The sequence below is a fragment of the Nymphaea colorata genome, chromosome 6 (genome assembly GCF_008831285.2).
Source record: "Nymphaea colorata isolate Beijing-Zhang1983 chromosome 6, ASM883128v2, whole genome shotgun sequence".
NCBI classification, from domain to species: domain Eukaryota; kingdom Viridiplantae; phylum Streptophyta; class Magnoliopsida; order Nymphaeales; family Nymphaeaceae; genus Nymphaea; species Nymphaea colorata.
The window spans coordinates 17,416,913-17,443,554 of NC_045143.1; the positions used below are offsets into that span (position 1 = coordinate 17,416,913).

A 26,642-nucleotide genomic window follows, 5' to 3' on the forward strand; every position below is an offset into this window, starting at 1 on the left:
GTCGTACTTGCACTTATGTGACATAGCTGGGCTAAAAGTTCATGGGTCATACCGGAGCCTGCAGGTGGGAGTAAGACTGGTCTACTAGATGAATGGAACTCGAGCAACTTTTCTTGACCTTGGTTAGAATCCGTTAGGTAGGCCCTGAACTTGCAGGGAGATGCACTGAACTTCTGTACATCTTTCCGGGCGGCGGGTTTGTGTTACGCGTCATCCTGTATCAGAGGCGGAGTCAGGATTTTCTTTAGGGGAGGGCCGATAGTTCAACCTCTGGATTCGGGTAAGACCAAATTGAATTCAAATCTAAAAAATATATATGGTGTAATTAAAAAATTTAATTTTTCTCGATGTAATTTTTTTTTTCATTGACCAGGGTGAGGCCATGCCTTAGGCGGGCCCTCCCCTCCTTTGGCCCCTGTCCTGTACAACTGAGAGGTGGTTGTTGGTCCGCTGGTTGCTTTCTCTTTTAAATGAGCTGCGACCGGTTTCAGTCTTTCGTTTTTGTCTCTGTGGTGCCTTTTGTTATACAGTAAACCAAAAGAATAATTCGCATTGATTCGGAAAAGAATATTTCTGCTTTTATCGTGACTTGCTTCTTCTTGCCTCCATTGATTGCCACCATCACTGTTGTTGATGGCAGCCCCATCGCCAACTCACTAATACCACAATTGTCGTGGCCATTATAATCGGTGTTTCGCAATGTTACTGTAGAGAAGTTGGTTGTCATCATATTTACCACAAATAAAAAGAGTAAAATATTTATTATTATTATTATTTATCCTTATAATTTAAGAATTAGTGTTATGAAAAGCCGGTTGTGAATCAAATGAGCGAACCTCTGCTGATTTGGTCAGACAGCATATTCACCGACTTTCAAAAATAAATTCTCCTGGCCGATTCGGATGATGGTGCCGACAACGCTGGAGATTCGCAGAATGCTGAAAATGTCGGGGGTTTGTGTGACGTCATTTTTCCGAATAGTACAGCGTAGCCGTCAAGAAAAGCCGCACCTTGGCCTCAAAATGAATGACTTATGCGCAATGATTTTGGTCAGGCAATCTCGTGGTCGTCTGATTCACCTTTTAGTCCGCATAAAGAAGAAAAAAAAGGCGACCAGAGTGCTTTTCATTTGAAGATTGGTTTTAACTGTAGGAAGAATTAAAACGAGTGTTGCCTGAGGTATTACTTGTACTGCCATCTTTGGGAAGCCAAAAAAAGAACACCGCAACGACAAAATTGATACTGTCATTTTCTTGGCCTTAAGTTAGAACAAAAAAAAAAAAGCATGGTAGATTGTGTTACAATGGTACTATCTTCCAAGAAAAATGTGTTGTGAAAATTAGGTTTATGGAGGGACGTCAAAGACTTTGAGGTACCAAAAGTAGGTATCCTCGAGGGATGGTAGGAAGGGTGGGCTTTCGGCTTTCTTCGTTGGATGGTAAGATGTATGATGAAATATTCTTTCTACTTACTCAACAAGAGTTAGAGTGTTTGAGAACATGAATAAAAGATTGACGTTTCTCTATGAGGGGTTATTCACTTTCTTTTGAAAAGCTAAAAACTGAGTTTCTTACCAACCGAATTTCGAACATCATCGACACATCCTTGCGCATGGATTTGGTGGGTGTCACCTAAACATATGATTTTTCTCATTGAAAGTAGAGCTGAAAAAACAAATGCTTCCTTCTACACAACATATTTCAAAATAGCTGAGCCAAACGCTCGTATGAAAGATACCAAGTTATGGAAGGGGCTGCCTTCTTTCTGCTTTCGACATCACCAAAACATAATGACAAGCACCCTCCCTCTCTGTCATGGATCTGGATCTAATTTTATCCAAATAAGATTTTTTAAATCTATTGCACCGAAACTTAAAGTTGGATGCGGCCGAGGATCAGCAAATCGGGGGCGTGAAATCTGAACAAACATTTAAGGAAAAAAAAAAAAAAAAGCAACGGTCAAACAATGAAATATAAGGGCAGAGGGGTGGAGGTTTCGGGCCAAACCAAAAGCCCATGTTGATGTCCCACAACCCATCAACATCATTGCCTTCCCATGTGGCCACCTGCTGCTGTTCCAGTTCCTCGTGGACCTCTCTCGACCCGACCCGGACGAATCGGCAAACAAAAAAGTCGGGCACAAGAAACATCCACTTCTCGTCTTCTGGTTCTCAAATATGAAAGGACAATTGTCCCCCACTTGGGGCATCAAACGGGGGAAACTTTTCCATCTTTTTCGTCGATTATGGGCTCCACAAGGCTGGTCGGACCAAAAAGATACCTGACTTATAAAATCGTATGGGAGTAAAAATCTATACTAAGTGTTAAAAATCATGGATTTTAAGTTTGAATGAAAAATGTCCGACCTTAAATTTGTAGATATGAAATATCACTCAAATCTACGATAAGCAAACACACCCGATACTTTACAATATCAAGATTCGTTCTAAATATTTTTATAGAGGAAAAAGCTTGTAAAGCGACCAAGTAATTGAATTTTATGAGACAAATAACTTTTACAACATTGAATGCCTTTTAAATCGTAGCCGTTCTGCCAAAGTAGGGCCGAATATGCCCTTCTACGCGGTGGGCGATTCCAAACAATCACATAAGTAGGCGAAATTCGAAGCGAATCTCCAAATTTACCCCCGAGAAAGTAGTATCCCTTCCTGAGCTATTTCACGACATGTTCCACCCAAATTGAAACCCCACGTTGCCACAGGCGTTGCTTATGCAGGCGCAGCCAGCAGCATAGCAGCCATCCATCGGCCATCCGTCCATCCAGCCGCCAAATTCGGCGTATCAGGTGGTCGGATCCGTTCACAAGGTCGCTGGACAAGGTATTTTATCCTCGTGATTATTCTTTTGCCCCTGGAGGATCTCGCCGGATCCCTCTTCTCTCTCTGTTTTTTCTTTTAGTTCTCTGCATTTCCTCCTTCTTCGGGCGGAATTCGCTGGATCCGTATTTTGCGTTTAGGTGCTTTTTTTATCTTCCTCTTCTGTGGTGGCTAATGGCTATTATTGTTATCACTTATGAATATTAGCTTTTTATTAATATTAGTTTCTTTTCTTTGTTATTTCTTCTTCTTCTTCGATCATCTCCTTGTTTTTGTTTCTCCTTTTCTTCTGATTTTTGTTCTCCGTTGTTGTTATTATTTATCATTGGGCCGTAAGCTATTACATCGTTCATAAGTTTTCCTGCCTTTTCCATTTTCCTGTCACCGAGTGGTTATCCAAATCGTCAAGCAAGGTATGCCAGTGAATCTGTTATCTTGAGGACACCTCAAGATCTAGAACCACCAGATTTCTTTAATGCACCATAAGTGGCCTTCCATGTTGTTCACCATGTTTCCTTGAACTTGGCTAATCGGAAACCGAATGGTTTGTAGATGTACTGACGCTATTTCATTCAGCCAGAGGCAAGCGAGTCAAGCTCATTTTCTTTTGTCTATATAGGGAATCTTTCGTTTTCCTGATATTTTAGAAAAGCACCAAAGAATTTTATCGTAAATTTCGGAACGTTAGTCTTTTAAGACACGACTTTTTGGTTGTGTGTTTATGGCTATGGGTTCCCTTTGTCATGTCAAAATATTATTGATAATGAATATCAAAATTTAATTACTAATAGCCTAATATGTCGTCTGATATCTGTAAGTCTGAGAATTTACGTTTTGTAGGTATCTATTTTTTGTGTTTTTGAAGCTAGGGTTTCGTGGGTTCATTTTTTACCCTTCCTTTGTAAATCTTGATTGTTTTTATTGGGTTTCTTCATGTCTATTTTTCGTTTTGAGCTGTTTTATTTCTGCTTGTTTCAATTTTGGCGTTTGATTGTTGCCGTGAAAATCGATTTGAATCGATTTCTGATCTGTGACGCTGTAACAGATTTCTCCGTTCTGCTGTTTTATATTTGATATTTTTGAGCTGCATATGCATATCAAAAGCAGAGTTAGGACTTAGGAACCGTTTGACTGCCTGTTACTTTCCTGTATGTGACTATATTTTCTGTTCCACGTTGAACTGTCTATATTTTTTGTTTTGATTCATTTGATGGGATTATATGTACGAACTGTGAAATGACTTATTGTGTATGAATTTTGCTTTAATTTTGAACATTTGCCTTACCACCATACCCATATTTTCTAAACATTCCATGTTTGGGGCATCGCAGAACCAGCTCCCGAACCCATATCGGAACCCGTGTAATTTAGGACTTTTCCCTCGTCTAAATTAAACATAGTTACAAATATTGTGTTTTTGTCTAAAAAAACGCGAAAAAATTATTAGCCCAAAAAAACGAAAAAAAGGGCAAAAATACAAAAGACACGTAAAAAAACGCGTTTAAAATGCGTTTTTTCACGTCTTTTTATTCTTTCAATTTTTTTTTCAAGTTGGTGGCGTCAAGTGTAATATTTGAATATTGTAATGACAAAAGGGGAAAAGATCGTTAAGAAACAGGTCGACCTTCACCGCCTAAGACTGAGGTCGAGTTCTTTTGGGCATCATTCGTTCTCTGTTTTGGGAGGTTCAGTTCTCTAGGGTATTAGATTTGGTGAAAACTGAAAGCTTGAGAAATTTGGGGATTTTTTGCCTCTGCTGAACTGCTGCTGAGCAACATTGTTCCGACGGCTGCTGAGCAACATTTTTCTCTATCTCCCTTAGTTTCTCTCGATTGCTCTGCTGGATTTCCACACCACCGGCAGTTCTCCCCGTCTCTTTCGCTCCTTGTTTTGCTATAACAGGTAGTTTATACTTTTTTTTTTGTCTTATTTTGATAGGAAAAATTAGCTAAACATAATGTCCTCTTATTGACGCTATTTGTTGTTGTATGTTTTTTAATCATTTTACCCTTTTATTAACGTTGTTTTCTGCCTAGTTCTTTTTGTTCTGATGGTTAAGGGCTAGTTCTTTTGGTTCTGCTGTTTAGAGGGTGGTCTGGCTTGATTTATAGTTTTTTTACCATGTTATTAACATTGCTTTTTGTCGGGTTTTGTTAATTCGGTTTTGCATAAGGGTTATACTCGTATAATGTTATATATGTTTGGCGACTTTTCTATAGTTCATAAATCATAACTTACTATGCTTATTTATTTATTATTGTTAATTATTATGTACATTGCTCTTTATTTTATTTATCCCTAATTTTTAGGATTTTTTTAAAATTTACTGTTTTTTTTTTCTGTTTCCTTTCAAGCTCGCCTTATTATACCCGAAAAAAACCTTGCCACTTAAAACTCCAAAATGATATTTGTGAATATGGTCTACAATACAAAAGGCCTTTCCAACAATGAAACAGAGGGGAGGATAATGTCACACATTATTATGGTGGAATAAACTGATCCCACTTGGCTTAGAAAAATTTTGTTCCCCCTTTGCCTGATCCAGACCAAGAGGAATTTGTAATTTTCCTTTTACTGTTATCCTTGTCCTTTTAAGTTCTCAAGGTTCTTGCTGGTATGTTGATTTGCTCCCTTTTTATCTTACCTATCTTTATTTTTTATAACCACGTCACATGGGCACACCTGTCTGTGTGCTTCGCCCACATTGTTGTGGTGCTGTTGCATGTGCTGATTGGGTATGTCAAGGTTCAAAGGAAGAAGAAGAAAAATGAGGGGAGGACATAGGAGGTGAGGAGGAGGAGAAGGAGTAGGAAGAAGTAGAAGAAGAAGAGGAGGAGGAGGAGGGCAAGGAGAAGGAGGATAATATTTGGTTTGGTGGTTTGGCAATGGCAGGAAGGCTTGACCGTGGGTGAAGGGAAGGGTTCCATGCCTTTTTTCCTTTTTAACTTTTAAACTTCTCTTTTGTTACAACTTCCAAAGAGAAGATTAGTTTACGTTTCACAGAAACTATTTTCAACTTTTGAGTGCTTGTCAAGGATCATGATTACTATGAGTTATGACCAGTGTTTTCAATTGACTAGAATTTTGCTGATTTTCTTTTAAGGGCAATACTTGTATTCTGGCAAAACTTGTTTTGCTTTTACTTTCTTGCAATTCTTGTGTCCATTGTGGGAGTAAAAGGTAACCTTAACTTTGCCTGAATATTTTGGATGGCATTGTTTTGGGTGACTTGTAGATAGTGTTTTGAAATTGATGATCTAGTGCAACAGGGACACAAGCATTTCCACAGTGTCTGTAGAAATAGGCATTGCTCAGCACATTTGATCTTCGGAGAAACATGGAGTAGAATAATGTGTTGCTTTTTCAGTGGCATGTAGGAGTAGTCACAGACAATTCTAGTGACTTCCAACAAGTGATGGAATTCAACCCTGTTATGCATGTCCTGGATGCTATGTGCATGCATGTCCTGTTACTTACTGCTACTGGAGTTAACTTTGGGAAACAACTAACGCTGACAAGTGACAAGCTCTGAATACACGGGCCTCCTGTGCACCTGAAGTGTCGGTGTCGACTCACCTGGACACGGGTGCGGGTATGGAGGTACAGTCAACGTACCCAGGGTCGTATCCGACCTTTTATGGACACGGTCAGCTCTGATCGACTCTTCTTTCGTCCATTTTTTGGTACCTTTTTTCACTGACCGACTCCTCTTTGACTTCTTTTTTTAGCCAACTGCTCCTCTCCTTTACCTTGTTCCTGGTTCATCTTCATCGCCATCTTTCAAGTCATTTTTTCCTTGCTTCTTTTCCCAGTTTTCACTGGCCAATGATTTAAGTCTTTTCATTCTACAACACATTACAACTGCCCTGTTCTCTTTTCCACTTTCGTGACTGCGACTGCATACGTGCTGTTATATATTGCTGTATCTGTAATTATATGGTCAATATACAACATAGAATTTATATATCAATACATTACAATATAATTATATGCATTGTATTGGATTGTCATCTTAATAAATGTATTTTTCCATATTTTTGTGTGTGTGTGTGTGTGTGTGTGTGTGTGTGTGTGTATATATATAATTATATATTATGTACAGCCAGGCGTACCCGTGACCCATGATTTTGAATTTTTTCTGCACCCGTACCGGTAGCTGCACCCGAACCTGAACCTGTATCCATGTGAGATAGGTGACAAGTAAGTATGTGTATGTATGATAAAGTTAGGTGGAGGTGCTATGCTACTAAAGAACTGGGGGTCTGGGACAAAAGGTGAAGCAGTAGAGTTGCAAAAAGTAGCTACTCCACATTTTTCTGATCATTTGCATAAAGTGTTCTACTAGTCCATGGAACAAAGATATTGTTTATGTGGATCAAATAACACAGTATAAATAATGCAAATAATCAGGTGGATTATGGTGGAGGTAAGGATGATAGTAAAGGCAAATTATATTCAACTTGGTAACCTCCTACTAAGGACAGTGGACTGACTTTATGTAGTTTCCCATTCTCAGCATGCCTGAACTTTTTTTTAAACTCATGAGTCTTGGCTAATATTGGTTTGAATAAAGTTAGAAACTACTAGATAACTAAACAATTACATAAGATTTAAATAATTAACTATGTGTAGCGTTCTTAATCTAGTCTAAATCTGGAATTGTGAAGGGCCCAAAACATTGAATAAGCACGAACAGACAGCTTGGCTCTGGCAGAGTTAATTCATGCAGACTTGCCATGTCCGAAATATAGGTGTCCTAATTTTATTTAGAAGATACTATCAGATAATTCTAGGACTTTTATTCTATGCCCTTGCAAGTGACTATAATTGGGTAAGTTTGTCCATGTCCAAAGTAAATATATTTCTTTTTGTGCTGTTTATATGTTTGTTCTGCACCTATATTTGTATGCCCAGATGTACATTTAGTAAAATAAACAAGTAAGGTTGAGCAAAGAAATGAGTGCATGGTTCCATCTTAAAGTGCTGTTAGCACTCTTTGGACAAATATTATTTATGGGCTCAAACAACAAAGTGAAAATTATGACAGGTGTGGATTGTGGGATAATTGAGGATTGTACTAAGAGCTGAATTAAATTCAAATTAGACCTTCCTTGCAAGAAGGTGTGATGACTTTATTTGGTGATTTCCATACTATGCATGTTCATTTTCCCTCTTGTCGGTTGTGAATCCTAGCCCTATATATCTTTGAAGAAACCACTACATTGATCAATTACTATCATTGACTTGTGTAATCTGATGTAAGTTTGGAAATGTGAAGAACAGACAAACATTGGACAAGAGTAGGGGTCTGGCTTGGCAGAATCATGTAGAGTTGTAGATATGGTATGTGTGGAATATGGGTGTGCCAATTTTATGTAGGATACAGGATATAATTATGTAAATTTGTAGGACTTTCACCATTGTTGCATATTGTATGACCAAAGAAGACAAAAAAGCTTGCAACTCAACTGTAATTGAGTAAGGTTGTCCAAAGTCCCAGATAAATAATTTTGTAGTCCCAGATAAATAATTTTTTCTTTCATGCACCTGCATTGCAGCATGTCTGTACGTAGAGACGTAAAAATGGTGATAAAACACACCCAAAATCTTGTTTGAGTTCTGTTCTAATGCAGATCAGATGCCACTGTTCATCACTTGGTGGTCCTACAAGAGAACACAGACAAGGGATGTGTTGAATGCATCCTTTTGTGTTGAGGAATGCTTGGATGTTGCCTTGTGTTACACAGATTTAATGGAACTGCAGAACAGAATGCCCTGTTTTCATCTGTTCTTTCTGCCAAACATGATTAAAGGGTAACTGGAGTGAAGTAATGAGTACATCTCCTCTTTATGATGTATAAATGATCTTCTAGTCAAAATGAAATAATTTTTCTTGTAGGTCTTTAGATATGAATACTCGAGTTACTGAGGAAATCATTTTTCAGCAGAACTATTCTAGTTCTTAAAAGTTTTTTTTCCCATTATTTCTAATGTCTTCTTTGGTGGGCTAAGAATTTTATATTTTCTGACTTTCAGAATGGTAGTCGTTAGGTGTAATGGCAGAGCTACAGCTAATGTTTAAGGACTCGCAGAGTCAACTTGGCTGGCTCATCCTCCTACCAGGTCCCCCTGGCCCCTAGTAGGGGCTCAGTGTTATCCAAAGCTCAGAAAGACTCACCAAAGACTTGTTTGACTCGCCCGAAGCTCTTTTGACTCACGGAGTCAATTTGTTTGACTTTCCCAATATTCTGTGCACCCAAAATTTGGTGTTATAATCTATCTTCACTTTAATGCTTGTTTTTGTTGGGTTGTTTTTCATTGATACTCAATTATGTTGAAATATACTACTCTAGAGTAGCTTAATCATCCAATTTCTTATTATTATATGAGTAATGTAACTTAGTCATGGCTTTACTTGACGTTAATTTGACTTATTTCTTCTGAATTATGCATGTAATCAGGTCATTTTACAACCTTTACGTTTGCAAGTTATATATTATTCTGCTTGAAAAGCCATATTGAACAAAACTCAAGCTGTAGTCACCGAGTTGAATCCCGAGTCATGAGCTGATAATGGGCAAAGCCGGGTCCCAGCTCACTGGGTTTAAAAATATTGCCTACAGCTTGAATGCTGGACGACTTTGTAATATTTAATGGGCTTTCTCTAGAAGAGTTTGTGAGCTGTTCTTGTGCATCTTTCTCTCTCAGCCTCTCTCTCACACACAGGGTCATTCTTGTTATATTGTTGTTTTAGCTGGAACGCCTTATTAAAGAAAAGTCTTGTACATCCTTTGGAAATGTCAAGGCAGTCCTATATTCTACCTATTTTTGTCCATGATCACAAAGTAGCCATTTTGTAACTGGTAGGAAATTATACCAATTTGGATTTTTTTTCTTTCTCTAATAGTGTGGGACTGGTTTCCATTACTTTCTTGGCCTGCTTCAACTTTTGTTGTGTTTGGAATCTATGGACATCTCTGGGTTGTGACAAATGCTAATTTTTTTGTGAAGCACAGAGAAATACAGCGGTAATGGCATCAATGACAACGCCCGCTTTTTCAATGAGAACCACTGGTTTTGATGCATATTCATCTCCATCATCAAGGTTCAGGCCCTCTTTTGCAAGGTTCAAGCCCAGAGTTGATCTTCAGAGGTTCAGTGGTCTGAAGGCAGCAACTGGTGTCATCATGGAATCGGAATCTTCATTCTTAGGCAAGGAAAGTGGTGCTGCTCTTCTAGTTTCATCAAGATCATTAGAATGCAAACAAGCATGCGAACAATCTAGTTGTCTGCTGCCAAGAGCTTCGTCCTACAAGGTAGCTGTCCTGGGGGCTGCTGGAGGAATTGGGCAACCGCTAGCACTTCTGGTCAAGATGTCCCCGTTGGTGTCCTCATTGCATCTTTATGATGTTGCTAACGTTAAAGGAGTTGCTGCTGACCTTAGTCATTGCAATACTCCTTCTCGGGTCCTGGACTTTACAGGTCCTTCTGAGTTGGCTAATGCCTTGAAAGGTGTGGACGTTGTCGTGGTTCCAGCTGGAGTGCCAAGGAAGCCTGGCATGACACGTGATGATCTTTTCAATATCAATGCTGGTATTGTCAAAAGCTTAGTTGAGGCAGTGGCTGATAATTGTCCTGGTGCCTTCATTCACATTATCAGCAATCCAGTCAATTCCACCGTGCCAATTGCAGCTGAAGTTTTGAAACAGAAAGGCGTTTATGATCCAAAAAAGCTTTTTGGGGTTACCACCCTTGATGTTGTGAGAGCAAATACATTTGTTGCACAGAAGAAGAATCTGAGGCTGATTGATGTTGATGTACCAGTTGTTGGTGGGCATGCCGGCATTACTATATTACCATTACTGTCCAAAACAAAGCCATCAGTTAGTTTCACCGGTGAAGAGGTGGAGGATCTTACTGTGAGGATCCAAAATGCTGGAACTGAAGTTGTTGAGGCAAAAGCTGGTGCTGGTTCAGCTACTCTTTCCATGGCATATGCAGCAGCTAGATTTGTGGAATCTTCCCTCAGGGCCTTGGATGGTGATAGCGACGTGTATGAATGTTCTTATGTGCAGTCTGAGCTGTCGGAGCTTCCATTCTTTGCTTCAAGAGTCAAGCTGGGGAAGCAGGGTATCGAAGCCTTCATATCTGCAGATCTTCAAGGGCTGTCTGAGTATGAGCAGAAGGCCCTGGAAGCCTTGAAACCAGAACTGAAGGCAAGCATTGACAAGGGCATCGCCTTCGTGCATAAGCAGGCTACTACAGCTGCAGTTTGAGTTGTATCAAGCCTTCCTTTAATTAGAAGAATAACGGCAGCAGACGATTTGCCTCCAGGTGGGGCACTTGATTGCGGGGTTGCTGCCAAATTTTGTAGGAACGAGTCTTTTCAAGCAATTTGGTAGAGGAGAGTTTTGGATGAAAGTCGAAAACGTGTGCATGATTAGATGCTATAGAAATGTAACCAACCGGTGTCTGGTTTCTTGCAGTAATCAGATCCTTTGGCAGAATCATTTACGGAAACCAGGCTTTCATAGTCTCTATGGGAACCATGTTGCTTGGATTCGCAATCTTCCCAAGATTGTTTCATTGTACAATTCATATTAAACGCGTTCTGTTGTTGTGGATGGTGCATACTCCTTTATTCTAGTACTCTGAGCAGTTTTGGAATCGATCAAGGTGGTGTTCTGTTTTTATCAAGGCATTTTAGGACTAGATCAAAGTATACATGATTTGTATCCGTATTGGCCCATATTCATATATTAATGGATCCAATAAAGTAGAATGGATCAATTTTTGACTATTATGAATATGGATCCAGGTTATATATTGTAGATTTGGAATATTGAAAGTTGGTCTTTCCATTTGGATTTTTGGGTAGGACCTTGCTAGCTTTTCCAAATTGGATCCATAAAATTAATAAATAGGATCCTTGTTTGGGTCCAACTACAAGGCAAATCCAATGAGGTGTCACGGATCAGCCTTTCAGTCCAAATTTAGCTTTCTAGGCTTTTCATTCTTTCTCCGACAAATGAATCATTGTCAGAATTTGACTTGCAGTCAGAACTGTACATGAGATTGAAATCTAGTCACCGAGTCGAACACAAACTTAGTGGTTGGGACTGGCTCACCCTTGTTAGTAAAAACTAATTAAGTTAATTAATTATCGATAATATCTTTTTCATTTAAAGATTTAAATTGGGTGGCAAGATGCATGCATCGCCTGTCGCAGCATTTGTATATTAAAATGCTTTTCAGTCTCTACAACAAGATCCCACGACCCACCTTTTCGAAACAGAGGCTGCTTGCTCTTGTGGTTGTCGATTGCTGAGGTTGCTCCATGCTCCGTTCTTTCTTGGCCCTTTAGCTTTTTACTTTAGTACGTTATTTTACTATTACTTTTTTTTTTTATGATAGTACTTGTCACAGTTGATAAATATCTTTCAATAAAACATGTGGACATGGTCACATAATGTCAATCAATAATTGAATTCGCAAATTTTGTGTTGGCAAGTCTCAATATGGACCGTCAGTTTTAGTCTGTGCACGAGGAGCGGCTGTTGGGGATGTCACCACTGCATCATGCTCTCTCTCTCTCTCTCTACTATTATTATTCTTCATTCAGGATCTTTAACTTCGCTTCTTACTTTCTGCTTGAGCTTTCATGTAATCGCAAAACGGTGGGGCGGCCTCTGTTTCGTTGGTGAAGAAAGACAGTGGGCCGAACTAGTGGAATGCCCATCCACTAATTCTTCGAATTGTTGTTTTCTTGTGATTCCTTTTCCCTTGATCAATAATATTTAGTCGAGTGTTCATTATAACACGAGTCGGTTGAACGATTATTGCAAAATCTCTTGCCTTGTGACAAACGGGAAATGTGAAGTTGATACATCATATGGTTCCAAACGTACATGGATTAGAGTCCAATAGTAATGGCAGTTTCAGAGATATGATTATGATTCCTCTCTAAGGGGACTAATTGCATGTATTTAGAATTTCTTTTGAATGTTCTTCCATTAGATAGTAAGTGAAACAAATCTGAGTTCCTTTAGCTGACAGTTCCATAACCCTTTTCCCTTTGAACCAATTTGTTTTTTTCCTAAAGTAGTCAGTCACCTTGAGACTTTGGTGTGCTGTTGTATTCTTCACCACCCTCAGGCTCAGCATTCAGGCAAACTTGTCCAGCACCAATATTCATACTGCCGACAATGCACGTAAGAAAGAAGCGTGTTGAGGGTACTTCTATCTCTTGAAAACACAGCTTGGCTTCTAATTTTCTCAACTTATTATCCACCAAATAATGGCTGTCGTAAAGAAGCTGGCCCAAAGTGACCTCGTGAGGCCTTAGAGTTTGGAGCATCTTAATTTAGACAATTCCAACCGAAATTCACCCATTTAGGCAAAAAGATAAAAACCTACATAGACTTCTTGGGCCAAAAAAGATTGAAAACAAAACAAGGAAACGTATGCTTTCAAATTCTTAACATGAAAAATAAAATAAAACTGAAAACGTAGAAAATTTTTATTTTCAATATCCTTTCCAATCGAGAGTTAAGATGCAACAAGTTTCAGATCCTTATGATTTCAATTCTTTTTCAAAATCCTTTATTTATTTTGAAATATAGTTCAAAAGCTGCTTCTCTTTCTGTAGAAAGAGTGAATTCAAGTCCAGGCCTCAAAATTAACCTGGCAGGAGAAAAATGAAAAAGCTTGTCATTATAAAAACTGGGAAGTTCTTCGATGTCAATATTAAAGTTCAAGGCACAAAATGATTTCAATCTTTCTGACCAAACCTTGTTGGGTAATTTTTCAACTCAGCCAATCACTTTAGTAAGTAGAATATGCAAGGCTTAAGAAACATGCAGTACTCTTCTTGTAAGAGATGGATGGGAAAAGAGGAGATAAAAAGGCCCAAAAAATTGCTATGGCAATAAATGAAGTATCCAATCGGCCACCAATGTGCCCATATTAGAGGTGCACAAGCATTTCCCCTCCAAGTTGAGGGACGAGATATACGTGTGATTTGCTGGAGAATCCTGCAAATGAAGAGTATATCTTCAAATATGAATTTGTGCAAAATGAAAATGTATGAAAGGTTCACTTAGACAAAAAATGAATACCTGAGGAAGGATCGATTTGCAAGAGCTACAAAATTAAGGCAGGCAACCAACCCCATAAAGTGAAATTCAAGTGACAAGCTCAAGAGAAAACTACCACTCTCTGTACTACCATTAAGGTTAACGGTTAACCTGGACCTTTCTAGAAGAGGTACTTTCAAAAGGATTCTAGAATTTTTGAAATTGACTCATTTTGGTAAAGGGTTAAGCGCCACCAGCCTCATTGAAAAGAGGTGCTTTCAAAAATAAATTTCAAGTTCTTGGAAATTTGTACATCTAGAGTAAGGGCCTATATGAAGTTCACTTCCAACACAAATTCTTAAATTTTTGAAATTACACTCTTTCAGTTTATAAAATGTTAAGCTTGAGCTAGCCTTGCTCATCGAGAAGAGATATTTCGAAAAATCGTTCTCAATATTTGTCTATTCAACTGTATTGCCCCATATTGCAGGCACTTTTCGAGCCTATATCTTTATATTCTTGAGTTGTTTGTTATACGTTGTTACTGGTGGTAGCCAACTTTCTCGTGGATGGTAGGAGACTGGTACGGTTGGATGGAGCTCAAGACCAGCTCTCCAATGATATTGATTTGGCTAAAATTGGACTACGCATGGTGAAGAACCGGTTTATGAAAATCTGAGTCCCTTTGAGAATTCTAGAAAACTTAATTGTAATTTTTAAAATTTGGTAAGCTGTTTTTTTGTAAATGCAAAGTACTCTTGAGGAATTTAACTGCAAGATAGTCGGTGGATTAGTAAATTGGTTAATAAGCAGGATTAGAACAATTTAATAATGGATTAATACTGATTTAATTAATGAGATTAAAAACTAATTATACTACTATTGAGCTGGTCAGAGAAGAATGGTGAGAAAGAGAGTGGGAGAGGAAGATATATATATATATATATATATATATATATATATATATATATATATATATATATATATATATATATATATATATATAGAGAGAGAGAGAGAGAGAGAGAGAGAGAGAGAGAGAGAAAAGGGGGAAAACTCTAGCCATCTGGTAGGGGTCTATCTAGTACCATTGGGGAAATTTTTGGTAGTTTTTGACACCTTCGATTCGATCAAAATCATTGTTCAGTTCAGGTATGGTGTTCATGGGATTTTCAAGTTGTTGGCTGGCTGAAGAACGACCAACTCATCTTGTCTTTTAATGATACTGTGCATGCTCATGTCATTGGATTGAATACCTCATATGGCTTATGGAAGACTCTCATATAGTGTTTCGCAGCCCATTCTCGATCAAAGAACATGCAGTTAAAAGAGCAATTACATGTTCTTAAGAAGGGTACTTTATCTACTGATGAATATAAAAGGCCAAGATGTTGGCTCACCAGCTTGCTAAGGCTGGCAAACCTGTCGATGATGAAGACTTGATAATGCACCTCTTAAGAGGCCGCCCGCTAGAATATGGACCATTTAAAGCACTGTTACAACTTATGTGAATCCTATATCTCTAGCTGAATTGAACGGACTGCTTCTTATTCAAGAAACACAAATCAAAGATCAAAAGGATGCATCAAGTGGTGGTATGGTGCAGCCCTTGGCTAATGTTACATAATATAAAACTGAAGTTAAAGAGGTTTACTTTTGTCAAGGTTCATATAGTCGAGGAGGCAATAACTTTAATCGTGGCTGTGGACGAGGAAGAGGTAGGTGGCCATACTGACTACAACAAGCCTAGAGTCGTTTGCCGCTACTGTGACAAGCCAGGACACTCTACCAACACTTGCTTCAAATCACTGGCAATATTAATTCCCAAAATCAAACAGGAAGTGAAGCTACTGTCTATCATTCTTTTCCTCTGCATATAATGGATGGAAACGGCTGGATCCCAGACTTTGGGGCAAGCCACCAAATAACAAATATATTGGAGAATCTATCCTTGCATGAGTCCTACGTAGGTTTTGATTTAGTCAAAATGGGTAATGGCTTAGGAGTTCCTCTCAAGGACATTGGTAAGGCTCTCTTCAAAGTCTCTAAATATTATATTTCTTTGCAAAATATCTTACATGTTGTCAACATAGTTCACACTTTATTGTCGGTTAATAGATTTTTCAACGAGGATAAAGTTGTTTTTGAATTTCATCATGATAACTATGTGGTTAAGGATCAGCTCACAACAAGAGAGATTCTTAGGGGGACAAGTCATGCAAGGCTCTACCGGATCAACTTGCTGACGCCGGTAGACATTGAGAAACACAAGAAGTTGGTGCTTTATGAGGAGCATGTTCCCTTGGAATGATGGCATGAGAGACTAGGTCATCCTAATTTTGAAGTTGTTAGAGATATGATTCATAAGTTTGAACTTATGAAGTATTGTTTGGGAGGCCACCTAATTGCACATCTCTCTGTGTCTTTGGTTGTATTATATACTCGTGCCTTCAACCCACTAGAAAGACGAGCTAGAATTTAAATTTTAAACAATGTGTCCTCCTTGGGTATTCTAATGTCCATAAGGGTTTCATCTGTTTTCAAATGAAACTAAGAAATATATAGTTAATCAAAATGTAATTTTTAATGAGACCCAACTTTTGCTCATACCCAGTCAGCCAAAAACCCATTGAAACCCCTAAAGCCACACTGGTTTCTATTCCATTACCTTTATCAACACCCATTGAACCCGACATTTACCAAGGCACTCCCTCGCCGAGCCTTGAAGGGTCAAAACCTGAACCTAATGAGACCATTTCATCCTCTTGTAAACAGCCCACTATACGACGTCTTCGTATGCACCAAATGGTCACACGATCCCAAGATGGGACTCATCGACCAAATGTGTACTAGTCGACTTTGTATCCTATTCCTCTTGCCCTCAATTCCAAAGTCGATGACCTAAGACCCAAAACCTATAACCAGGCTGCCCAACATGCTCACTGGAGTGACCCCATGAAAAAAGCAGTTGAGGCTCTCTGCAGTAATGGAACTTGGATGCTTGTCTCTTCTCTTTCAGATCAACCCCATCAATGGTTGCAAGTGGGTTTACAAAGTAAAGCACAATATACAGGTTCAAGGCAATACTATCAAACTGATGGGGTCAACTACTTCGACACATAGTAGTAAAATCCACAACCATTTGCACAGAGCTTTCTCTTGCCATCTCTCATGATTGGATGATTAAACAATTAGATGTTAACAATGCTTTCTTGAATAGTGTCTTGACAAAACCAGTCTTCATGGCACAACCACCAGTATGAAGATGAGCATCACCCTGGTGCGTTTGTAGTTTACAAAATGCTTTTATATGGACTGAAACGGACTCCTGGAGCCTGGCATCAAGAGTTGAATTGTGCTCTCATTCAAGTGGATTGCAAATGGCCACCACAGACATTTCATAATTTGTTCTTAATGGGTGGCAATTTAAGATCTATATGACAATATATGTAGATGACATCCGGACATCCAATTCTTTATGTAACGTCTGATCAATACACTCAACAAGGAATTTGCTCTCAAGGATCTAAGGCCTCTCCACTATTTTCTCAGAGTCCAAGCTATTCAGTCTTCACACAGCTTATTCTTAATGCAGTATAAATATTCTTTTGAGATGAGCAAAAATTGTTGGGGTTAAGCCTATCTCCACTCCCACGTCAACAACCACAGCATTAACTAAGGTGGGCGCTCATTTTCTGGACACCACACAATATAGGCAAACAGTGGGTGCACTTCAATATTTCTCTCTCTCTCTCTCTCTCTCTCAATCTTGCCTTTGCTGTTAATAAGGCCCGCCAATTTATGCAAGCACCGACACTTGACCATTGGATTGCAGTCGAGCGCATTCTCTGCTACCTAAAGGGTACCTTGCAGTATGGTCTTCTCCTTCCCAAGTTCAAATGGGAGCTAAATGCCTATTCTGATTGAGACTGGGCCGTTGCTCTGATGATCGAAAATCTACTGGAGCCTATACAATTTATCTCGGACCTAATTAGATCGTTTGGAGTTCCAAAAGCAACCTATTGTTTTTTGTTCATTTACAGAGGCTGAATATAGGGCTGTTGCCAACAATGCTGCTGAACTTCTCTAATTATGATCTCTTCTTGGGGAACTTGGAATTCAAATCACTTGTGCTTCAGTCATTTGGTGTGACAATGTGAGCGCTACATGCTTGTCTGCCAATTCCATTCTACTCCAGAAAAGCAAACATATTGAGATCGATTCACTCTTTGTTTGAGATCATGTTACAAGGGGAAAATTATTGGTTCAGCATCTTCCTTCCTCTCACCAGCTCACCAATTTTGTAAATAAACCTCTTGCTGAATTACAAAATTGACAAATGCAAAAAGCTGAGTACAAAACTATAGTAGACATTGAATGCAAAATAGTTTGGCCAAAAGCACTGTTGGCAGATTTCCAGTTGTTGTTCCTCATCCAATCACCTTGTTTAATGATAACAAATCTACTATACAAATTTCAGCGAATCCTGTTTGGAATGTACACACCAAGCATGTCAAAATCAACTGTCACCTGGTGTGTAATGTGGTTACAACTGGAATGATTAATATTTAGCATGTTCCGTCACACTTGTAGTTGGTGGATATATTTACCAAGTCTTTAAATAAGGATCAATTTGCATTCTCAAATCCAAACTGAGTGTAGGTGATCTCACCCTCCAGTTCAAGGAGGGGGTGTTAAAGCCTAAAATTAGAAGAATCCGGATACTTTGGCTTCAAATATTTTCTTTCTTATGAGGCATATATCAATTCTGTTGCAGATATGTTCCCACGCGGTGGGGATTTGAGTGCACAAAAAAGGATTTTCACCATTGATTTTTCTTGTGATTTTTTGGTAATTATTATAATAAAGGGAACAATAAGCTTCTCTTGCCATAATTCTGCCCTAATCCTGAGTCATTGAATAGATACCTCTCATTTTTAATGAAAGAAAAGGACGATTTTCTTATGCGTATACATCGGTTTTTTAAAATTTGCTGGTGTGTCTCTGTTTTACGCCTAAGCTGCTGCCTGTTTTTCCTTTGCTCTGCTACTTTTCTCAGGAGCTGCCTCTGCTTGCAAAAGCAACTAGCTATAAAAGCTAATTTCACTCGCAACGAAGGCAAAAATTGCGTCAGTTGTAGCTTTAACTGAAAACGACAATTATGTATGGAGATATCTAATCGATGGAGAAAACTGATGGAGGCATTAATCGATGGAGCTCTTGGAAGTCACAACAATCGAAAGCCCAGCCTCTAAAAAGAGTAAATTCTGGGCTGTTTCCGTCTCCCACGCGAAATATCCCAACTTGATACATAAATGCATTTTTGACTCCATGAAGTCGCTCTCTCTGTCTCTGTCTCTGTCTCTGTCTCTGTCTCTCGACTTGTCCTGCTCTGTTTCCTGCGTACTTCTCCAGTTCTGCAGTAACATTTTGGCTTTTCAGATTTTCGTTTTGAGCTGTTCCTCTGTTTTTCCTTGATCCCGAGACTTAAAATTGTCTGGTTTCACAAGAAAAAACGTTTTCATTTTAACTAGAAAGTAAAGAATAACCACCAAGAGAATGACAAAATAATGTCGTGATATACATACATCGTTTAAGTGATTTCTTCGACATCCCAGAAGAGAAAACACGATTTTCCGAACTTACACGGAATTAATTTCCGAAATGCTATTCTTAAGTTAACCAAACCAGAGAAAACAGAGCTGCATTTATTGAGTGGGCAAGCTCAGAGGGTTGAGTAAAACAGATTTCAACATAATTTAGCAGAGAGCGGCGGTCCACAGAGGCAGCGGTTGTGCATATAGGACGAACTATCGAACTTCTGCATGTTCCCACCTTGGGGGATCCTCCCGCACAGCCTGTTGTAGCTCACGTTGAACTGCTGCAGGTTAGCGAGGCTCGTAATTTCCGTGGGGATGCTTCCCCCTATCATGTTATGTGAGAAATCCAAGATCTGCAAGCCGGACGGGAAGGTGACACCGGTCAGGTCGAAATCGAAGAGATTCCGGGAGAGAATCAAGGTGCTCAGTGACTTGGATCGATTGTTGAAGAGGTGAGATGGGTCGCCGACTAGCAGATTCCTATCGAGATCGATGGTGGAGAAATCGACACGGCCAAGAGACTTGGGTATGGGGCCGGAAAGGCTATTGTGAGAGAGGAAGATCGAAGGGTTGGCGCCTCGGAACTGGCCGAAGGACTCGGGTATGGGACCGGTCAGCTTGTTGCGGTCCAAATGCAGCCATGTGAGACTGGGAAGATCAGCAAGGGTTGGGGGAATGGAGCCACTGAACTGGTTGTAGGACAGGTCCAAACCCCCCAGGTTGGTCAGTCGATTCAACCAACTTGGTATGGGGCCGGAGACGTTCGTCCAGGTGATGCGAAAGTAGGTGAGCTTGGTGAGGCTGGCGAAGGATGGTGGGATTCCTCCATGAAGATTCGGCATCTTATGGATGCTGAGAAACTGCAAATTGGGGAACTTGGCGATGGCTGCCGGAATCGGGCCATTAAAGTCATCGCCGAAGAGGCTGAAGCTCGTCACGCTGCTGGTGTTTGGATTGCACTGGATCATGCTGAATAGGTGGCAGCAGTCACCGGTGAAGGTCGTCCGGTTGAGGGCGGCGAAGATCTCGTTCACAACCTGCGCATCTTCGGGAAGGCATCGCCACCTGGAAGCAGAGGCGACGGTGATGGAGAGGGAGAACAAAAGGAAGACGAAAAGGCGAGGCATTTCCAAACTCCCTTGTTGCAGACTGCTCAGCTCGTGGATGAAGGTAGACCAGAAGCTACTCCCCACTTTATAATCTCCGTCTCTGTCTCTCTGGCGCCCGCTTTCGACAAAATTTTCTAAAGGCGGCCAGCTTACGCGCTTCATTAATGGATCCCATTTTCGTTTTCCTTGAAATTGAGCTCATGACATGCGGAAGTAAAGGTGAGTAACGCTGGGCAACGGGTCCATCTAAAAAACAGCACTGAGTTGACTCGATCCGGTAACTTACCGAGTCCGCCTTAGTTGGCCCGACGAAGCGCGATTCAATTTAATACATTTTTTAAATATTATTTTATTTTTAAATAATATACATTTTGTTATGATTAATTATATTATTTTATATTTAAAAGTATATATTTTATTTTAATCCGACCAAACCCGCTCAGTGCCGGGTCGACCTTGAGCTACAGTGACGGTCCGATGCCATCGGTATGTCTCCTCTCCCGGCCCACATGTTCTCAAAACAGGGCCACAGCTGTTAAAGATTTCTTTTGCTTGCTCGTGATATTTGACTCCCCACCACACCGCCTGTCTCGACGTACACGGTTTTCTTTTTCCGAGAGACCACAAAATGGCGGGCAGAGAATCTCAACCGCTCATCGTCAGGATGCAGGAATTTTTTCCGTTTGTTTGTCTCCACTCCACAACCATGCATCTATGGGGTTCAAATTTCTGTCCAATGAGCACCAAAGTTTAAATTTTAAACTTCAAGGGAAGTCTCTATAAATCAATAAGTAAAAATTAAAGGAGGTATTTATACATAAAGAAGGCAATTTATGTGGGGGCGGTTACTTAATTTTGTGGGTTCCATCAAAGTTGTATGAATTATGTTACAGAGTTTTGAGGGTTCGTTGTTGAGGATAAACTCAGAATGGAGAATACATGACAGAACTGCCCTTTCTAAAACATGAAGATCAGAGCCGCCGCCTCTGGTTTGGCATGGATGGATTCAAACTCAAATTCACTGTAGTTCAAGTAGCTCGTATGTTAAGTTCCATTTTGGATCGGAATTCAAACTTTATTAACACGAACTAGATGTGATAATTTCCGTATGAACATGAGAGGGGTAACCTACAGGCCGAGTTTGAGCCAAGCTGGGTCAGCCCAAGATAGCCTAGTTTCTCAATATCTACAGTTCGAGCTGGCTCAAACTTGATTCAAAGCTTGAGCTAAGAAGCTCGAACTCTCGATCCAAGATTTGGCTTGAGCTTGGGTAGCCATTTATTAAAAAACTTTTATTTAACCAATAAGTGACAAGGGGATGAGAATAGTGAACCCACTTTTTGCTACGAATAGTGTAGGCCCCATTTTTGGCTAAAATGACCCCTTTGGGAGGGAGGGTTTGGCTATGTTGGGTGGGCATTAGCCCTGTCCACACCCCAAAGGGGTATTTGCATGGCTAATGGCCAATCCCACTTGGTCAAAACATATTTAAAAAAAATAAAAAATCATTCAAAAATACTTGAAATTTGCATAAAAATGTTGTTAAATTAAAAAAATTCAAAATTTGAGTTTTGACTCCAAAACTATTTAGAAATACCCTCATAATCTTCTCTTTTGGGCATGTGCTAACCCTTGGGGAACTTCTATTGTTTTCTTATCTGAAGATTTAAAGTTTTCCTTTGCTCTCTCTCCATTTCTCTCTTCTTCTCTTCTTCTTCTTCTCCAACCTTGGGAGCAAGTTTCTCTAAGTTCCAATCCTTCAAAGGAGCACAAGGAGATCTCTTGGATACCTTTATTATTTTGGAGCATCACCCAAGGAAACTCTAGAATCATGAGAAGAAAGAGACTTGTTCCTAATATCATCTATATTTTAGGTATGTAGTCCTCTATTTGTTTTCATTTATTTTCATTCCTCTTGCCACCTCCCCATGGCAGTGCAAGATAGCTCTAAAAATTTCCTATCTAGAGTCGAGAGCTACTCTTGAATGCATTGAGAGCATGTGCAAGGCGAAATAAATTTTGTTTCTTTATTTATTTTCAAAATATTTTTGTTATGTTGCTTTGTTCATCATCTATGCTTGAGATGATGTCCATGCTTGAGATGATGTCCATGCTTGATAGTTTTTCTTAATTAATGAGTGAATGAACAGTGAGAATGAGTGTTTGGGTTGAGATTTTTTCATTATTATATTGATTTTGAGCTTGAGATTCCTCTAACCCGAGAAAAACCCTTCATGAATATGTACTTGTTAAAATGCATCTTCATGACATTTTCATGTTTAATTCCTCTCTTAATCACCCAGTTAGGAACTCCAATGAATGTTTTATTACATTCTTCTCCATTGCATGTGTGTTTGATTTTCTTCCATACCCAACGTAGGAGAAATATATTTTCTTGTAATAAACGACACATATAAAATACTTAGAATCATGTTTTCTAAAAGATTTTCGAAAACAAGAACCCTCTTTAATGAGGCCTTGGAGACTTAGCCTATGCTTTTGCATGACTTAAGTTCCTCTCCAGCCTACATAAAAAAATTGAAGTAATATATTTTTAACTTATTTCTTGATTTCAAATCTCATAAAAACATATGCGTATATACATGTTATATACTATACTGCACATGACTCTCTCTCTTTGTCTTTCTGTCTTTATGATTTAGCATACTCTTTTACAAATTCTCATATATGTACATGTATAAATGAATGTATATACATGTGTTCCACTTTTTCTCTCTCTAAAATCTCTCTCTTTTTCATATATATATATATACATATATATATATATATATATATATATATATATATATATATATACGTATATAAGAATATGTATATCTCTCCCTTTTATAAACCTTTTATTTTGTGAATTTCAAAATCTATTTCTCTCTTTCCTTATTCCTCTCGGATTAAAGTCTTTTCTCTTTTCCATTGTTTTGAATATTTTTTTTCCTAAGATCTAAGGTTTTAACTTTTCATTTGCCGACTTCACCGAAACTAAAACTCAAGTAATGACCCAATATTGGAATCATACTTGATGGTTTAGAACCCTATTCCATTTTCAAAAACTTTTCTATTTTCATAAAGGGCTCGTTTGATTCACTGGAAATATACTGTTGAACAAGAAAATTGTTTTAAATATTTAAAATATTTCCATTTCATCAAATGTGCAAATATTTTTTGTAACGTTGAAGACATTTCAGAAAAAAATTTCCGGAAACATCTTTCCACCGTGAGAGGTGGAAAGATATTTTCTGTTTTTTTTTTTTGCCCGTTAGGGCATGCAAAGGCCATCTTCTTGTCCTCAGCTGCTTCACCCCACCCACGAGAGAGAGAGGAATGCTGCTCCTGCTGTTGCTGCCTTCCTTCGTTGCTGCTGCCTCAGATGCATCCGTCGTCCCTCTCACCCTCTCATTCTCTTGCTGTGTAAGTAATCCTCTCTCTCTCTATCTCTCTCTCCCTCTGTTCCTGGTGATCCACTGACTATGCATTCCTCTCTCCATCATCATAACATAGACTTGTTGCTCGATTTTCAGTGGATCTGGAAAAGTTGCCTCAAGAAACATCATCAACTCCTTGCAAGGGCTGAAAATCAAATGGGTAGGGTTTTCACGAGATCCACCTCCTCTTACATCTTCTTGTCTATTTTTGTTTTCCTTCCTGATGAATCTTCTTCGAGAGCTCTTTTGCCTAATTTTGTGATTGGATTGGCACTTGTGTTATGATTTCTATTTTTCACTACACGTTCCCTGCCTTAATTTGTTCCCTGCCTTTGGTAGCAGCTATTTCAAGCATTGAGTCTACAACTCAGCGCGATCCCTTCCGTCTCTCTCGCTCCATTGCCTCTCTACTGTAGTTATAGTTGTGCCCAGCCTTAAACATGTTCTTGAGGTTCTATTACCAGACTTAACTCTTCATTTTCTTCAGGTTTGAAAACCAATGAACGGCTCTAGTATGTGATGTAAGACGCATCTAATAGTTTTTGGCTAGCTGTTACTAAATTGGCTTCTAGCTTTCTTTATGAGTCATATCACATTAGGTTCTCACCAAGATTAGTACAACATGCATTGCGTGCTTTCGAACATACTCTTCCTGAGTAGACCAAGTAGCTTACTGCTTTCTAATTGTTTTCCAGTGGTATGTATAGATCTTCTGATCTAAGAAAACTGCGGCAGACATTGTTGAATCTATTTCTTGTAATTATGGCCTTGTAAGTTCCACTTAGCTGAAAGCAAATTATTTGGGTTTATAGTGCATCTTTTAAGTCAATTCCTTCTTCAAATGGATTAGGTGATCTTTCATGTCATAATTTATGGCGAGTTCTTGAGGGATTATTTGACATGATCATCCAATCTTCTTTGTTCGGAAATTAATTCCCTTTAAATATTTATAGTTGATGAACTCCATTTCCCTGTCCCTTGCTAAGAGATATTAAACAATATACCAACAAATAAGGATTCTGTGAAATTGTGGATGGGGATTCTTTTGCTGAACCTGAAAAGCCAAGATGGTCATTATCTGTTTTGGGGATCTTTCATGGTTTCTTTTCTGTCTTCAACATATATAAATATATCATGTATTATCCCACACCAACATATAACAGCATTTTCAATTTCCTTGAAGACTAAAACAACATAAAGAAACCTACCTCAATCGTTCCACCAGCAACCTTCTTGGATCTCTAGAAAAATCATGCACTCCAATTATCGTCAAGAGCTAAACTACACTTTGTTGTCTACTCTTTCAGGGGAGAAAAAGTTGAGAATTTCATTATACGTCCCATAATACCTCTCAGCCCATATCTTGTTCTTCACTATGAACGTCAATCGAACTCCATTTTGGTTACCCTTCCCTTCTACAGTGTCCAGTCGGCAATACCACGTCAATGGCGATATCACCTGTCAGTATAGTCTAATGCAATTTGAATAGTAGAAGCACTCAAGGTAACAAACAATTGAGCAAAATGAAAAAATCTAAGAAAAAAAAGGATCGTCAAACGAACACCAAGAACCAGATGCATTCCACTAAACCTAGAAATATATTTCTTTTTCATCAAACTAAGAAATAAATTTACAATCAACACACGCACATCAAAAATGAGAATCATAAACATTTTTCCCATTCCTTTATTCCAGAAAACTTATTTCCAGAAATGTTTTTTCAATTCCAGATTTCTTTGTCATCAACGGCCCCCAAAAATATTCATGACAATCTTATAAATAAAAACAGGAAACTTAGATGTATGTGATGGTAGGAATGCTTTTAATGAATGTTATAGTAGGAATGAATGATTTGCTTCTAATCATATAGGGTTAATGAATTCATACATCCACATTCACATGACATCATGAATGATCACAAGCACATCTCTAAAAGAACTTAATCAAAATAATATTGACATCTAGTTTGGTAGTAATTGAATTAGAGCAAAATCTCAAACCTACTTAAAGTCTTAAGAGAACATTAAAGTGGCTTCAAAAAGTGATCGTTAAAGGTTTCCAAATGATATTTGTAAAGTTTTCTCAATTCAAAATTTCCCAAATCAAAATGTTTTATATTCTCAAATGATTCTTTAAAACTTTTTCAAAAATTTGAAACATCAAATCTTCAACATTTTTGCAACATCACACCACATTTAGAATAAAAGATGTTTCAGCCAAAATAAAATGCATCAAGAATAAACATAGCCCTTGGATTGGTTGCCCCTGGTAAAGGTGCCGAGAATGGTCAATCCTTGTACAGACGGGTGAGTCCCTTTCTCCTCTTATTTAAAAAAAAAATAAATTATAAAGACTTAAAAAACGAAAATGGATTTTTGGGTTGCAAACACAAACTTACTTGCAAGTCAATAGCAAATATGGAAACTTTATTTACCAAAACTTCATGAGCATATCATAGGAATGCTCTTCAAATAGGTCATTGAACCTTCCTCCCCATCTATATATGGTTGTTCATGTTACATGTGCAGCATTTGGCCCATCGACAATCCCACCAGTCCTCCAGCACAATGCTGCAAATGATC

At 38.8% G+C, this 26,642-nt stretch overlaps 3 protein-coding genes and 1 long non-coding RNA gene across 13 annotated transcripts in view; 3 read left to right on the plus strand and 1 right to left on the minus strand.

Moving 5' to 3' along the window:
- Positions 1-2,698: 2,698 nt before the first annotated feature.
- Positions 2,699-11,511, plus strand: LOC116256123 (malate dehydrogenase, chloroplastic-like). 8 transcript variants are annotated; one of them, XM_031632345.2, is made up of 2 exons: positions 2,699-2,839; positions 9,848-11,511. In XM_031632345.2, the coding sequence occupies exon 2, from the start codon at positions 9,868-9,870 to the stop codon at positions 11,110-11,112; it is 1,245 nt and encodes a 414-aa protein (XP_031488205.1). In that variant the 5' UTR covers positions 2,699-2,839; positions 9,848-9,867; the 3' UTR covers positions 11,113-11,511. The 8 variants fall into 8 exon arrangements, with proteins under 8 accessions (XP_031488205.1, XP_031488204.1, XP_031488209.1 ...); XM_031632344.2 differs by having other exon boundaries at positions 2,705-2,839; positions 9,853-11,511; XM_031632349.2 differs by lacking the exon at positions 2,699-2,839 and adding an exon at positions 2,880-2,976 and having other exon boundaries at positions 9,853-11,511.
- Positions 2,699-26,642, plus strand: part of LOC116256811 (malate dehydrogenase, chloroplastic-like) — a 25,836-nt gene continuing 1,892 nt past the window's right edge. The window contains exon 1 of one of the 3 annotated variants that reach the window (XM_050078505.1): positions 2,699-2,839. The gene's annotated coding sequence lies outside the window, so the exon portion shown is untranslated. Of the gene's footprint in view, positions 2,840-2,955; positions 2,977-26,642 lie in introns of those variants that run through there. The other 2 variants (XM_050078506.1, XM_050078507.1) reach the window with 2 other exon arrangements.
- Positions 19,472-20,797, minus strand: LOC116256810 (polygalacturonase inhibitor-like). The gene has a single exon (XM_031633301.2). It carries the CDS (start codon positions 20,780-20,782, stop codon positions 19,661-19,663), a length of 1,122 nt encoding a protein of 373 aa, XP_031489161.1. The 5' UTR covers positions 20,783-20,797; the 3' UTR covers positions 19,472-19,660.
- LOC126410188 (uncharacterized) overlaps positions 23,492-26,642 on the plus strand; it is a 32,747-nt gene continuing 29,596 nt past the window's right edge. Inside the window, exons 1-2 of the long non-coding RNA XR_007573731.1 lie at positions 23,492-24,046; positions 24,157-24,220. This is a non-coding gene — a long non-coding RNA (uncharacterized LOC126410188). The remainder of the gene's footprint in view (positions 24,047-24,156; positions 24,221-26,642) is intronic.